General features: G+C 35.2%; 1 protein-coding gene and 2 long non-coding RNA genes across 3 annotated transcripts; 1 reads left to right on the top strand and 2 right to left on the bottom strand.

The window, feature by feature from the left end:
* Positions 1-367: 367 nt before the first annotated feature.
* LOC126633486 (uncharacterized) lies at positions 368-4,240 on the top strand. The gene is made up of 3 exons (XR_007627076.1): positions 368-606; positions 1,132-1,194; positions 3,672-4,240. It is a non-coding gene; the product is annotated as an uncharacterized LOC126633486 (long non-coding RNA).
* LOC126633519 (uncharacterized) lies at positions 4,206-5,784 on the bottom strand. The gene is made up of 3 exons (XR_007627083.1): positions 5,343-5,784; positions 4,384-4,530; positions 4,206-4,278 (listed from the first exon to the last, which is right to left on the bottom strand). It is a non-coding gene; the product is annotated as an uncharacterized LOC126633519 (long non-coding RNA).
* A 6,356-nt stretch (positions 5,785-12,140) lies between these two features.
* On the bottom strand, positions 12,141-14,058 carry LOC126633461 (UDP-glycosyltransferase 76B1-like). The gene is made up of 2 exons (XM_050304077.1): positions 13,512-14,058; positions 12,141-13,234 (listed from the first exon to the last, which is right to left on the bottom strand). The coding sequence occupies exons 1-2, from the start codon at positions 13,990-13,992 to the stop codon at positions 12,348-12,350; spliced, it is 1,368 nt and encodes a 455-aa protein (XP_050160034.1). The 5' UTR covers positions 13,993-14,058; the 3' UTR covers positions 12,141-12,347.
* Between the last annotated feature and the right edge of the window lie 1,296 nt (positions 14,059-15,354).

The raw sequence follows: 15,354 nt of genomic DNA, 5'->3' as shown, positions 1-15,354 counted from the left end.
TTAGTTTCGTACAATGCGTTTCCCATCAAGTTCAATGGTATATATATACATATATATATATATATATTTACTAAGTAGATTTTAATTTATTTATTTTGTACTTATAACACTTAAGAAATTGAATGATATATATGCAACAAAAATTATTGTGGGTTTTTGTTAGAAAAATATATTATTGTGGGGTTTATGTAAAAACAAATTGAATTTAAAAGAAAGAAAGTCACATTTTTAATAATTTTTATAATAATTTAAAAAAAAAAAAAAAAAAACCTTGCACAACGCCTTAATGTGATCGTCGCGCAAAACAACTTTGCGCAACGCCAAATTGTATACCTAGGAAGCGTCAGTTGTGATAATGTTGGCGGTTCAATAGTAAAAATAGGTGGTTTTTTTCAATTTCCGAGTTTGGAGTTTGGACGCCAACTCTTTCTTTCCCCAAGTCTTTCTTCCCGTGGACCTCCAACTATTTATTTCTTCCCTCTCGCTCATCTCTCCCTCTCTCTTTCCCGTGAACACCAAATCTTGAACCCAAATCCAACCACCATGCGAAACAACGGGCCGCCACGCGACTCTCGAAGCCGACGCGAATCAAGTCCCAAAATCAAGGTAAGGATTTCTGATTTTCGATGGGTTTTTGTTATTTAGGGTTTAAGGTCAAATTGCATGTTTATTTCTGAGTACTTTGTCTAAATCTCCAGATAAAATTGGATGTTGGTTCTGATTTGATAGAGTTTCGGATTTGTGAGGGTTTGAGGTTATGTGGGTTTCGAATTAGGGTGGGTGCAGCCGTGTTGGTTTCTGTTTGTTCCCAAAGTAGTATACAGTTGCAACATGGTTGAACTATGGACCGGATTCGAACTTCTGCAGAAAATGCTTTCTGTATTTAACTTTTCCAAAGCCGGCAACAATTGAACTAAACTTTTGTTCCCTTTCAAATTTCTTTAATTCTAAAGATATATGCTTTGAAAATTTTAATTTATTGACTGAGAAAGAAGCTTGGGTCAGTTGGATTTTGACATTTAATTTATTCTTGTTTTTTGTTGCTTGCAATGTTCTCTCATTGTTTGTTCTGAGATTCTGTGATCTTATTTTTCTTAAGAATTGACATTGGTTTGCCATATAATGTTTCAGGAACTGTTATACCTTAAGGAGGGAACACTTATAGAAGGAACTGTCAGGAAAAACTAACAGAAGGTATAATGACTTTCAAACTTACTTTAAAATTAGATTGGGCGCATAGTTTCCCTGTTTTTTTTTCTTTCCATTTTTTAAGAAGCGCTGCATGTGTGCAGTACTTTTGCAAGATTAGAACACCACAAAATGGAAATAAAATAGCATGAAAAAGCTGAGAAGATACATAATATATATCTCCAGAATAGAAATTAAAATTTTGACTGTCTCTGCTGCCTTTAAATGGTACTTTCCTATGATATGCTTTGAAAATTTTGCCTCTGCACCCAGTTTGTCTGTTGGAAGGAACAAGCTGCGGTTGTTTAGAGAATTATGGATATCATTTTGCTTTCTTGATTTGGATATGATTTGGGGGTCTGTTGATTTTGTTCTATGAATGTTTAAATTTTCTCTAACATCATCAAATTCTCATTTGCCTAGCAAAATCTTAGTTCTCTCACACTAACAAAGATACAAACAGAACAAAACAAATAAGCTTTTGGCACAATTTTTTATCGTCTACACTCTTTTAATTGCAATCAACTAGCTCTATATATTTCTAATTCAGGCTGAAGCTATATGAGAGCTCTATATATTTACGTAATAACTGAACATTTCCTTTCTTATCTCTGCATGTGTCTCCTTATTAGTTCGAGAAAATGCATTTAAAATAGGGGTGTGATATCCACACACTTCTTTTTACTTCTCATACACCCTTTTAATTTTCGACCGTCAGATCGGATGAAATGAAGAAGATTAACGGACATAAATTAACAAGGGATGTGTAAGAAGTAAAAAAGGGTGTGTGGATAGCACACCCCTTAAAATAGTGCATATTACATATATGTTACAATTAGAATGTCCATATGCTTATGTTAATTAATTATATTTAATTTATTGAATGTGTGTGTGTGTATTGTGAGTGTTGTCTGAATGCATGAGATTACAAGATGAGTTGGAATGAGATAGAGAGGAATGGGAGACATCCTCTCATCCTTTGATATTATTATTAGATGCAAGGTCATAGTCATTCTTTTTTAGTGTACCTCCCATTTATCACTTTGTCTTTTGCCTTCATTCCTTCTCATGTCGAACAACAAAACAACAGAATGCCTTGTGGGAACACGTTGATGTCGAGGACTTGTTGGCAAAAACAAGAAATCTATCAGTCTTTTGGTTTTACCAATATGAATGGGCTTCATCTACAAAAGGATATTTGTAGTATGCTTTGACAAAATTTGCATGGTTAAGCGTCCTGATATGCTAGCCTGGCAACGAAGGCTTCCTCTGGTGATGTCATTTAGAAATTTTAACCTATCAAAACATATCTGGCTTTTTTTGGTGTATATTGTATTTTTAAATTGCAGGAAGCAACACCTCCATCTCTCTCCTCTGTCTCTCAAACACACACACATACACATGCACACACACAAAATGTACATACATACTAACAAATAGAAAGTTGGGTTGGGGGTTTGACAGATTAGGATAGGTCTCTTGGTTTAGGTCTGTTGACAATTCATGTTAGGACTGAGGGAGTTTGGGAAGATTCATTCCTACTTATATGTCAATCACAATTGTTGTATTTTTTCACAGCAGTTTGATTAGATGCTAACAATTTAATCTCACCATAGACCAGAAGGAAAATGCTTTCCTTTCATCCCCAAAGGTCCATTGCTACATGTTACTGCAGGCAGTGTGTACTTTTTGTTTTTCCCAAAATTCCAAAGCAAACAGGGCCTGGTTTATTTGTTCAGTTTTCTTTGCTTTTTTCTTCTACTTTCAAATGCAAGAAAGGATCAGTTTTCTTTGACGTGTTGGTTTCTGTTTGTTTTCTGCAAGTCATATGCTGATGCTTGAATTTTGATGAGAAAACCAGTAATCGGATGTGGATTTTGATTAAAGTGAATCTTGTCTGCAGGTTATTTGCTTAAATCGTATATTTTTTTTGTTTGAGGAAATTGGATATTTGGATGTGAATTGAGCATTGGATAGTGATCTGATATTGTCTTAAGTCGATCTTCGTGTGTACACAGAATTGAGTTCTTGATAAGTAGAGGTACGAACTTTGACTGGCTCTGTTTGCAAAGGACTATGGATTTGGTAATTTGTTTTCTTTAGTCGTTTCGATTAGTAATTGTTGTGATTAAACACACTAAGCCTGGGAGATCAAATTATACGCAGTAAAAAAACAGTCCATCATGCTGCCTTCGATTAATAATTGTTGTGATTAAACACACTAAGCCTGGGAGATCAAATTATAGAAAGTTGGGTTGGGGTTTGACAGATTAGGATAGGTCTCTTGGTTTAGGTTTGACTCTTTTTAATCAATCGTGCTTCCTTGGATTCATTACACTTTTTAATCTTTGGTTAATGTTTGTTCAGTTTTCTTTGCTTTTTTCACACATGGTTTATTTGTTTAGTTTTCTTTGCTTTTTTCTTCTAGTTTCAAATGCAAGAAAGGATTAGTTTATAATGTTATATTTTTATGGTTCAAAAAGTGTATAGATGTCTCAGTTGATCACTCGTCGTCTGAGTGTGACCAATGCGCCTCCCGCATTATTATCATCTATTGCTCTAGCCGTGAGTGCTCCATTGATTGGGGAGCCTACACCCCTTACTGAGGCTACTCCTACGGCGTCCCAGGTGCTTGTCTCATCAACGTCATCAGTGTCGGTTCAGCCGTTTAGTGCACGGTGGCCTCACTGGTGCCCTCGCGAGCCGGAGACTTCTGATCAAACTTCCTCGGGGCGGAGGCTTCCAACGAATGTTTGCTTGATTACAAAGGTTGCTTTTGTTAGTCCTTTTGCAATTGGCCTCAAAATAATATAAACCCACTGTAGCTGCAATGGCAATACTTCTGACAGGATGAGGACTTATGCTTCTGAAAACTTTATTATTCCTGTCATTCCAAATTTACCAACAATTCAGAAGAGCCTTACTAAGCTCACTCAAACCATTGCATTCATCATTGTTAATTAATTCTAACCAATCTAAAAAATCATTTGTATGACCAACATTACTTTGTCGTGTATTTAACGGGGATCTGTTCCAGACTTCTTTTGCAAAATCACAATTCCGAAGAAGATGACTTTGTGTTTCTTCCTCCTTGGCACATAACAGGAAATCTTTGTTAGCATTTTTAATGAATTTACTCAATCTTACCTTAGTATGCAATTTTCCTTGAATAAGCAACCTTGTAAAAAAAATTACCTTAGGGGGAATGATTAACCTCCACAACCTCTTAAGGAGCTTTTGTCTCTTCACTTCATGGTTTTGATTACTCTGAATCCAAGTAGCTGATTTAATTGAGAAATCACCAGTTGATGAATGATCCCAAATGAAGTAATCTTCCATATTCTGCAAGGGAATAGTTACCAAACAAAATTTTTTCACAACATCTAAATCTAATACTTGAGAAAGTTGGACTTTGTCCCAGTTCCCATTATCAATAAAGCACAAACTTTAGCTTCCCAATTAATATTCTGATGCTGATTAACTTGAATGAGGTGGGCAAGCGGATAAGGAAAAACCTAACGATGGGTCCAAAAAAGGTGTCCCTACCATTACCCACCACCCATCTCATTCCCATGTGGATAACATGTCTACTATTTAAAATTCCTTTCTAGGCTATAGAATAGTTTTGTCACCTTACAACTAAAAAAAATATTATTCCTTAAGTATTTCCTTTTAACCACTTCCACCCACCAATTGTTCTCATTTTTTACAACTTTCCAACCTAACTTAGCCAAACAAGCATTATTGAAATGATCCACACTTCTAATTCCTAACCACCCCCTTGGTCTTTAGCCATGCAAACTTTATCCCAAGCTAAAGGATAAAATTTCCTATTCCTTGTTTAAATTCTTTGTTACACGAGGACACTTAAAACAAGACATGATATGGTTAGGCATACCAGTTAGATTAGACTTAATAAGAATTAATCTACCTACTTTAGAATGAGTATTTGCCTTCCACCCCACTAATTTTTGTTTCACTCTTCTCAATAATTCTTGTTCATTAACTAGATCTCTCCAGAACACAATGTTATGAATTTCCAGGTACTTACCAATTGTTGTTTTGTATTGTATATGTAGGATATTGACAATTGCATTTCTAGTTTGAGCACTAGTATTGTTTGAAAAGTATAAAGATGATTTGTGAAAATTTACCTGCTGACCAGAAGCTTTAGCAAACATATTACAAATTTGGAGGACATTCCGCGCACCCTTAGTAGTTGCTTTGGCAAAGATAGTCATCTGCAAACACTAGATTAGAAATTCTAAATCCCCTGGGAGAGGATAAAATACCAATATGAGACTTAGGGTTATTGGCCATACTGTTAAAATGTCTAATTACATGTTACATGCAAAGCATAAAAATATAAGGCGATAAAGGGTCCCCTTGCCTAATCCCCATTTTTGGGTAGAAATATCCATGGGTAGAACCATTTATTAAAACTGAGAATGAAGAGGACTTAATGCACACCATAACTAAATCGACCCACCTTACCGCAAAACCAAATCTCAAAAGCACCTAAACAATATAATCCCAATAAGGAAATCATAGGCCTTTTCAAGATCTAATTTAATTCCCGTTGCTCCAATCCTTCCTTTTTTTTTAAGGAAAACTAATGAAAAGGGCTTGAAAACTTTGAGTTTTAATGATAAGGACAAAATAAAGGGTAAAGTGAATACTACCAAGTTTGACTTTTTAGTGTAAAAATATGGTTTTTCGTTAAAGTGAACAGTACCGTGGGCTTTTCGTTAAAACTCCATTTTTTTTAACTTTAAAGCTAGAGAACATCTCATGAGCTATCAAGATATTATCATGAATAGAACACCCTGGGGCAAAAGCCCCTTGACAGTTAGATATGAACAAATCAAGCAAAGGTCTTAACCTTTTGATAATGATTTTCATAATAATTTTGTAACTAACATTACAAAGGCTAATTGGTTTGTAGTTACTTACCACCTCCGGATTCTCCACTTTGGGAATAAGAACTATGTTGGTATGATTAATCAATTTTAGACTGAAATTATTAAGGAAAAAATCCTTCACCATTGCACTAACTAAATCTTTAATGGTATCCCAGCATTCATGGTAGAAACTTGCATTAATACCATCAGGCCCTGGTGCCTTTAGTGCACCAATGCTTTTCATCGCCTCCCAAACCTCAATGTCCTCCATAGGTTTGAGAAGCATTTCATTTTGACTATTATCAATGCAAGGGGTAATAATATTAGCACAAGAAGAAATATCAACGGGTGAAGGAGGACAATCACAAGAAAAACGCAGTTTAAATTCCTGCACAAAAACTTGTTCAAGTCCTTCATCCGCATTCCACCAAAATCCATTATTGTCCTTCATCCTCTTAATTTCGTGTCTTTTCTTCCGTATAGTTGCTACCGTTTGAAAAAACCTAGTGTTCTTATCACCTAACTGGAGAGAATTGACTTTAGCTTTTTGTGCCCACATAATTTCCTCTTGCTTTAGTATCGAATTTAGTTCTTCACTTATCTTAGTTTCGAGTTCCAATTCAACATCAACATTTTTATTTCTCATAATGGTCTCTTGGATCACAGCCAGTTCACCAAGGATGCATTCCTTGTGAACTTTCAAATTACCAAAAGTAGTCTTATTCCAATTCTTTACTAAGTAATTAAACATATTTTTGCACAAGCTCTAAAATTATTCATAGGATTGAAACCACCATTACACTTCCAAGCATCATTCACAAACTCCTTGAAATCAGGATGCAAAAGCCACATCGCTTCAAATTTGAAGGAATTATTATGTCTACTGCTAATGTTTGTTCAATTAAAAGTTACCCGAAAATAGGATAATTATGAAGATTATAATTAGGATTTTCATTTAACCAATATGAATTACCCAAGGCACGATCAAGTCTTTCATAAATTCTATTACTACCTTCCTGATTATTGCACCAAGTAAAAGGCACCCCAGAAGCATTAAGAGATAAGAGGTTACCGTTGTTAAGAAATTGGAGGAATTTGTTCATAAAAGTTGTAGTAACTTGGCAACTTCCTTTTTTTTTTCTTCAGAAATGTCCATAATGTTGTTAAAATCTGCCATTAAACACCCCGGTTTAACTTTAGGACTAAGCAATAAAATGTCCTCCAACATGATAGATTGTAAATGTTTTCGTGGTTATGCACACACAAAAGTGAAATAATGTTCAACCTTTGAGAAAAATCAATAACCACACAGTGTAAAAAACAAGAAGAGGAAGAGATAACATTAACATCCACCTTACAAGAATTCCAGAACAAGAATAATCCCCCAGTCCTACCAACAGGGCTACAACTGCAAAGTTTTTCAAAAAGCCTTCCATAAAAGTTTACAAGGAATGATCTGTTACTGATCTCCGCCGCAGCAAGGGTCGACAGTGACATAATCAGACGGAAGGGAAACCACTCACACAATAGTGAGAACGACTCTCAGGAAGAGAGAACTCACACAGAAAGAGTTTTTTTGCCACAATTCCTGTATGCCTATAATTTGGATCCACAAAAGTAGACAAGGTAAGTATGACGATTACTATATATGTATATTGATTGGAAGCATTCACTGTGACGAATTGGATGCCCTATAGGAGGCTCTGAGACAACTTTCTTCCATGTTATTAAAACTAGATTTGGCATTCGTGTAGTGTTTTTCATATTTGTGTCGTTTTCATGTCATACTCGATATTTTAACGGGTTGTGTCGTGTAACACCTGTTAAAATGAACAGGTAATATGACCAAGTCGAAACTCGACTCGTTAATATTAATAGATAATATGGTCCGACCCATTACCCATTAAAGAAAATTTATTTTAAACCAGTAAATAATCAAATAAAAAACATAATACTAAATTAGTATATACATACCACATTATCATATAAATATTACTTCAAAACATAAAAACACATTTGTCACAGCCCGTCCCAGAAATGTACTTTATTTTATCATTGTGGTTGTGAAAAGATAGATTTACCCTTGAGCGTCGGATGTATGTTTGTGTGGAATTAAAGAATTGAGTCAATTAGTTCTATCCCTAACTAATTGGACCCAATTAGAACTAAAAAATTAAAGAGTTGGGATTGGTGTGCATTTTTGGACCACACAAATACATACCCTTCTCTCTCTTTCCCGTGCTCTCTCTCTCATCTCGCAGACTCTCTCTTCACTCTCCTTCGTACGGACCACCTTGAAACTGAGCCAAATCTTCATATATCGAGGAAGAAAATGGTACCGTTGTGTTCGTGAGGACCCTACAAGTTCAAAAGTACCAATTTCAGGTAAGAACTCGTTCGATTTCACGTTGAAAACTCAAGCTTCGAGTTGAACACTATTCATGAACTTTTGAATGGTTATGTTTTAGGACAATCCAAGCCTTCAGCGAACTCTAGGAGGTTCTCATGAAGCTCGGAGTGCTTCGTTAGCTTGGTTTTGACGTCGGGATCACGAGGTTCGAAGGTGGTCGATTTTGTTGAGATTTTTCTGATGTGTTTTCGAAGGATTTGAGGCTCCAAAGAGGTATAACCTTCTTCCTCTTGAAATTTGTGACATTTGGGTGAAAATTTCATAGAAAATGGTGCAAAAACGAGAGAGAAATGGGCAGTTGCAGGTCTGCCCAGAATCCGGCGTCGGTGGCACTATTCCGGCGTCTGGAGGTTGAAGGTGATGTGCATGAGGGCGCGTGATGCCGTGCCTTCCCCGGCGCGTGAGGGCGCGTAAGCTATAGGAAATTTTTTCTAAAAATATCAAGATGTTCGTGAGGTTGTGTAGGTCACGTTGGTATATTCATATACCCATTTTGAGCTATGTATGAGAAGTTATTAGCTAGTTTTGCCTATATGCTTTAAAATAACGTTTTTATAGTTAATTCGCATATAGGTGAGACTTATTCCGAGGACGAGTGTATCCACGGGCGACTCGGGGGTTACGACCCGTCGACATAACAGTGAGTGGGCTTTTGTTTTCGGTATATATTTATATACTTGATTTATTTCCCAGAAATGTGTTTTAAATGAAAGTATGCTTTGAAACAATATGCTAAATGACTTTATATTCTGAATATGCATTTCCATGGTTGCATATATATATAAATGTGGTGTTGTGGAGGCACAAGTAAGTTCGGGTAAGTTATGTTTGATTAGGTGAACTAAGAACGACTTGATCCTTATTTAGGGTACATAGGCAGTCTAACGAGAGGTTAGATGCAACCATTCAATAAATGAGATGAACATGTTGATTGTCTATATGAGATGTGATTAAAACAAAGGCCTTAGTTATGAATAGAATGATTATAAATGTATTGATGAACATTGAACTCATAACCTGCACCAAGGTGATTGCGATTTAGTCAAAGAGAGTTGGCACAAGCCTGTATATTATGTCACCTCCCGCACCATATGCTTACATTGGATCCAATTGAGGTGCACAGTCTTGTCGTACAGACCACTATAGGTGGTTCTGACTCGTAGGTGACTAACGATTTATCGCATAACTAGCGTAAGGGCGTAGCATTAAGCATAACTATATTACACCTAACCTTGTCGTACATACCATTTCAGTGGTTCCGACTTATGTGCAGTATATTGCCGTATAGGTCATAGAAGTGACTCCGGCTAGATTGAGTTTGAGCTAGGAATTCAGCCGTACAGACTACCACAGGAGTTCCGGCTAACATATCACATTTCTATGAAATTATTCTTACCCGGATTGTTTACTTTGTTATATTTTGGCATGGCATACATATGAAAATGATTATGTGAAGCATGAACTAAATTGATATGATTTCAGATATATATATATATATATATATATCTATATAGATATATGTATATGTATATGTATGTATATGCTCATATCTTGATTCTAGAAAAATTATACATGTTTTACAGCGAGGGGTTAGTTATGCTGAATAATGAAATGGTTTTTAAAACATTTGTTTTTGCCCACTCACGCTTTCTATTTTACGCCACTCCAGGTTCTAAGTAAGATTGCTGTTGGTGGCTCAGGATCTTCGGCAATTCTGACCTATTTGAATAATAGTAGGACATTCCTGGTACTGTGTAACTAGTACTTGTCCTATTGGACTGCACCTAGACTTTATGCTCTGATTAGGAGTGTTTACTATTGTAACTAACTCTTATCATTTTCTGTTTAGTAGTGTACTCTAGTAATGTGGTTTTTAGTTATTCGTATATTTGCTATCTTTATCGCTTCCACACTGTGCACATGGCTACGTCACTCTCACGTGACGGCCAACATGCCTTGGCCTCGGTCGGGGTGTGTCACATTTGTCTTTCACGTATCACATAAATATTAATTAATGTAGAAGTGTGAAAGATATTAATATATATATAAACGCTCGTACAGACAAGCTTTACAACTTTCATGATGGGTTTAACTTCGAAATTTGCCACTATAATCACATAAACTATAGATTGAAATTTAACCATTGATTATCATTTACATTTACGCTCAATTCTTCTCACCAATTTTTTTTTAAGTTTTCTTTTTTGAAAACATGATCTTTTAGAGGATGCAGGAAGATGAACAATTCAGATCATTGATATTACGTTCAAAGTTTCACTGTTAGTGAAAATATTGCTCAGAGTTTGTAAAGTCTCCAAAAACTATATAACATTGACTCATATTCAGGTAACCGTACATATTGGAACGTAATATCAACAACCCGAACCGTTCATGTTTCTATATCCGCTAAAAGATCATGTTTTCAAAAGAGAAAATATGAAAAACAAAATTTAGTGAAAGAGTAAAGCATAAACGATAATCGACGATTAAATATAAATCTAAGGTTCATGGATTATGGTGTTAGATTTCGGAGTTGGATCCCTTCACGAAAGTTGTAAAGCTTATCATTATAAGTGATTGTATATTTTTTTTGTTCACATTTTTCACACTTATAAAATAATTATTACGAATTTTATTAATTTTGAACTCAAATAAAAACACTATTCATGAGGGTTTGGAGGGTTTTAAAATTCTAAACGACAATGTATCCATCATCTATGCGTGGAGGATGCAATCACGAGCATTTATATATTCTTTCACATTTTTCACTTGTACACTAATTATTATGAAATTTTATTTATTTTGAACTCCCCTAAAAATACTATTCATGAGGCTTTGTACGGTTTTAAAAATTCAAACAATGATGTACCCATCTCAAAGCATAGAGGGTGTGATCACAAGTATTTGCATATTCTTTTTTCACATTTTTTGCACTTGTAAATTAATTATTATAATTTTTTAATTTGTTTAGTATTTTTAAATTACTTTGATATTTAATTTTTTAATGTGTTTTATAATGTTTTAATCTCACGTTTAAGAGGATAAAACATTTGTGAGTATGATTGTATGAGAGAGAGAGAGAGTAAAAGCTTTGCTACGTCGTTGACTCTGAAATTGAAAGACTATCATTTTGCTTATACTAACATTATACAAGTTGATTTGAATTTAAGACAGTAGGTCAAGTAAAATTTATCTTAGTAATGATAAGAAACTCTCATAATAAAAATAAATAAAACTTTTTATTTTTTTAATTTATGTAGAATAGTAATACAATAATACATATTTAATATACTATATTTTATAGTAAGTTTGTTTAGTAGCTTAATTTTAAAATCATCAAAATATTTTTTTCTTAACGGGTCGAAATGGGTTACCCATTGGTTACCTCTGTGTAAACCCGTTATTAACGGGTGACTTAGTAACTACCCTAAACCTTTTATTTTCGTGTCGTTTAAAAATTTACCAGATCTAATTAGAACCATTATTGTTTTGGTTTGTTGGTATTGTGACCTACATCACATGTTCGAATGAGTTGAAGATTAAGTTGAAACGTGCAAATCTGGTAGTAAAGTGAAGACTGGCTTTTGTCGAGATTTTATTTTATACACATACTGTAGTTAACACATTGCTAAAAGCCTCTATTTATGTAAACACATAATGCAACCCAACAATTTTATTGAATAAATAATACCACTTAGTACTTTTTGTTTTTTTGTTAAACGATAGATTTTCTTTTATTTAGTCACCGATGAAGTTCGAACTCACATCCTCATGTAAGAGCTCAACTCATTTTTACCACTATGGTAAATGGCTACTTGCAATACCACTTAATTTCTTACACAAACGATTTATAACGATAAAATGTGCTTGGCCAAGCCATCCAAATATTGGTACGAAGAGCCACCTTCTTTGAGGCAACGATTTGCCTTTTCCATCAACTTTAAGGATCTCTCTTTGATCTCTTCCCCTTCTTTTTCAAGCATCAGTCTTCTAATTGTTCTTTCAACATCACCTCTCTCAATCCCATGCTCCAACTGCAGCCCTACCTTCCAAACATCACTCACATTTCTTGCAATCAGCATTTGCTCAATGTAACCTGGCGTACAAATCATAGGGACCCCTTCACAAATGCTCTCTATTGTAGAATTCCAACCATTGTGAGTCCAAAAGACTCCAACTGCTAGGTGGGCCAACACTTCTTTTTGTGGAGCCCATTTCACAATGTAAGCTCTCCCGTTCAATGCTTCTAAAAATCCGTTAGGTAACGCTTCGAGCCAATCAAACCCGTTAACCAACCCGGGTCGAACAACCCACAAAAAGGGTTGATTGCTGTTGGTCAGCCCCCAAGCTATCTCCAAAAATTGAGCTTCCTCTATCTGTATAATGCTCCCAAAGCTAACATAAACAACAGATTTTGGCGCTTGAGTGTTCAGCCATGAAATGCAACTCTGATCTTGTGCCAATAAACTACTTGAAGAGGATATTGTACGGCAACACTTGTGAAATGGACCTATTGGGAAAATGGGAACATTGGGCAGGTGTCGGCGGATTCTGGCCAGAGCATGTCCTTCAAGATCTTCAAATGTATTTAAGATGAGTCCATAAGAAGACTTTGGTTCATTTGACACTTGGATGGCCAGTTGATAATAATTCTCAGGATCGGAACCGGGCGCCTTTGGCAGGTCTTTAACTTTGATAGGTGATAGTTCTGTGATTACCTCTTCTAGTCGAGAATCTAATTATTGCCAATATAATAGAAAGCCAAATATAAGTTGTTCAAGTATTTGTATATTATCATCAGTCCACTCGTGTTTATAACCAGTGAATTAGTAATACTAGGTACCAATGGCGAGTAAAAAGACATTTTGTAATATTTGACAATTATTCCGATAAAAGCACTATCTGTGTCAAAAAAAAATAAATTTAGCAACTCTATTTTGTGCAACTAATAGTGGTATTGAGTTATTTTGTTGTAACCAACATAGAAAGAAAGAAGCATATATCTGATGTACCTTGTATTGGCAGGTAACCCTTTTCCTTGAGAAGCGGAAACGCAGCCAAAACAGCAAAATTAGTGGCGCACGAGACATCCAACAAGATCCTCGGAAGCTTAAAACTCTCCGCAATGGGTCGAGTGAAGTGAAGGAGAGTGTCCGAGATCAAGCAAGCAACGGGGCCTTCCAACTTAACGTCATCCGATAACAATCCGGCCAAGCATTCTCTGAAAGGCTCGACACATCTAACATTGAGAAGATAAAGAAAACCTTTGGGATCCCTCGAGGCGGCCTCGGTTTCGGAGAAGTCGACAGGGATTGAATGGTACGTGAACTGTGGGTTTAGGGTAGAAGGGTTGAGGGAGTTGAAGCGTGTGTGAATAATGGTTATGGAGAAGCCTCTGGAGTGTAGAACGTTGGCCAGTTCTAGCATAGAATTTATGTGGCCTTGAAACGGCAGTGGGAAGATGATCACTCTCCTGCCTTTGCTTTGTTCCATTTTTGAATCGAGAATGTTTCTTTTTGCTTTTTTTTTTTTTTGGTCAAAGAATGTTAGTTTTTGCTTATGAATTTCATGTATATATAGATTATTGGGTCAGTGGAAACTGTTGTTTTACCTCAAGTTAAGCGTTTAACCTTTAACAGAAAAAAAAAAAAAAAAGTTTCACAACTTCATGACTTTATAAAAAGGAGTGCAATTTAGGTTATGTTATCTCGTTACGTCACATGTCTAATGATACTGATAATTACATTAATATTTCATGGATCCACAATTATTATTTATATCATTAATATTATTGATATTTTGATTAACCATATGTCGGTTTATTTTAATTTTAATTTTATTGAATAATTCATACTGAGTTTCTTAAACAAACGATTTATAATGATAAGATGTGTTTAACCAAGCCATCCAAAGATTGGTAGGAAGAGCCACCTCTTTGAGTAGGGCTGGGTTCGGTTCTTATCGGTTCGGTTTTTTGCCAAAACCGAAACCAAACCGAAATTTCGGTTCGGCCCAAATTTTTTTCGGTTCGGTTTTTTTTTCGGTTCGGTTTCGGGTTTTTTTCTGGTTTTTTTTTTTTTTTTTTTTCCTCCAAAAAATGCAAAACAACCACAACATTACTTGAGTTATATGCCAAGCATCCATTTCTTTATTTGGTTCACAGAGTGCCTAGTATTTGGGTCATTGTTCAAAGTAGCCTTTCCTCTATGGAAAACAAATACAAAGCCATAAACAAAATAAGAGACGCAAAAGAATTTAATTCCCTTTTTAAGACTACACAGAGGAAGAACCATATGAAAATCCCAATGGGTCTTTGCTAAAACTTTACAACAAACCGAAAAACTTGAACTTAGCAATTTTAGGTACTAACCTTTCACCTTCATGCATTTTCTCACTAACCAAACATATACATTTTCTCACCTCAAAATCCCGAATATATTCAAGTAATTCAACTACTTATGATCAAGCAGATCGAGTTCAAATTTTCAAAACTTAAGCAAATACAGAAACATATATTCTTCAAGTACATCGCCAGGATTCAAAATTCTAAAAATTTAAAATTTACAAAATCATGAAATAATTCAACAAATTAAGATGCATATCGAAAACACAAAAAAAAAGCAAATAAGTTCGTCTAAATGTCATAATCGGACTCCAATATCGCATGCCCAGTGCCCACATTCAAATTCATAGTCAAGTCCACAATAGATCTAGAAAATTCCGAAACATATTCAAAGAAAAATACAAACTTTTTCACCTTAAATTACATAAATTTCAAATGGGTAACCATAAAATCGCCATGATCATAAAATTAAAAACCCATGAACTGACAAATAAATAAAACCCACAACCTTT

Source organism: Malus sylvestris, chromosome 1, assembly GCF_916048215.2.
Source record: "Malus sylvestris chromosome 1, drMalSylv7.2, whole genome shotgun sequence".
Classification (NCBI taxonomy): Eukaryota; Viridiplantae; Streptophyta; class Magnoliopsida; order Rosales; family Rosaceae; genus Malus; species Malus sylvestris.
Note: the sequence above shows the minus strand (reverse complement) of the source record. Positions and strands in the feature narration are given on the sequence as shown.

Coding starts and splice junctions, on each gene's coding strand:
- LOC126633461 (XM_050304077.1), bottom strand. CDS start 13,992: ATGGAACAAAGCAAAGGCAGGAGAGTGATCATCTTCCCACTGCCGTTT. Junction 13,235..13,511: donor GGGTTACCTGCCAATACAAG/GTACATCAGATA, acceptor GGCAATAATTAG/ATTCTCGACTAGAAGAGGTA.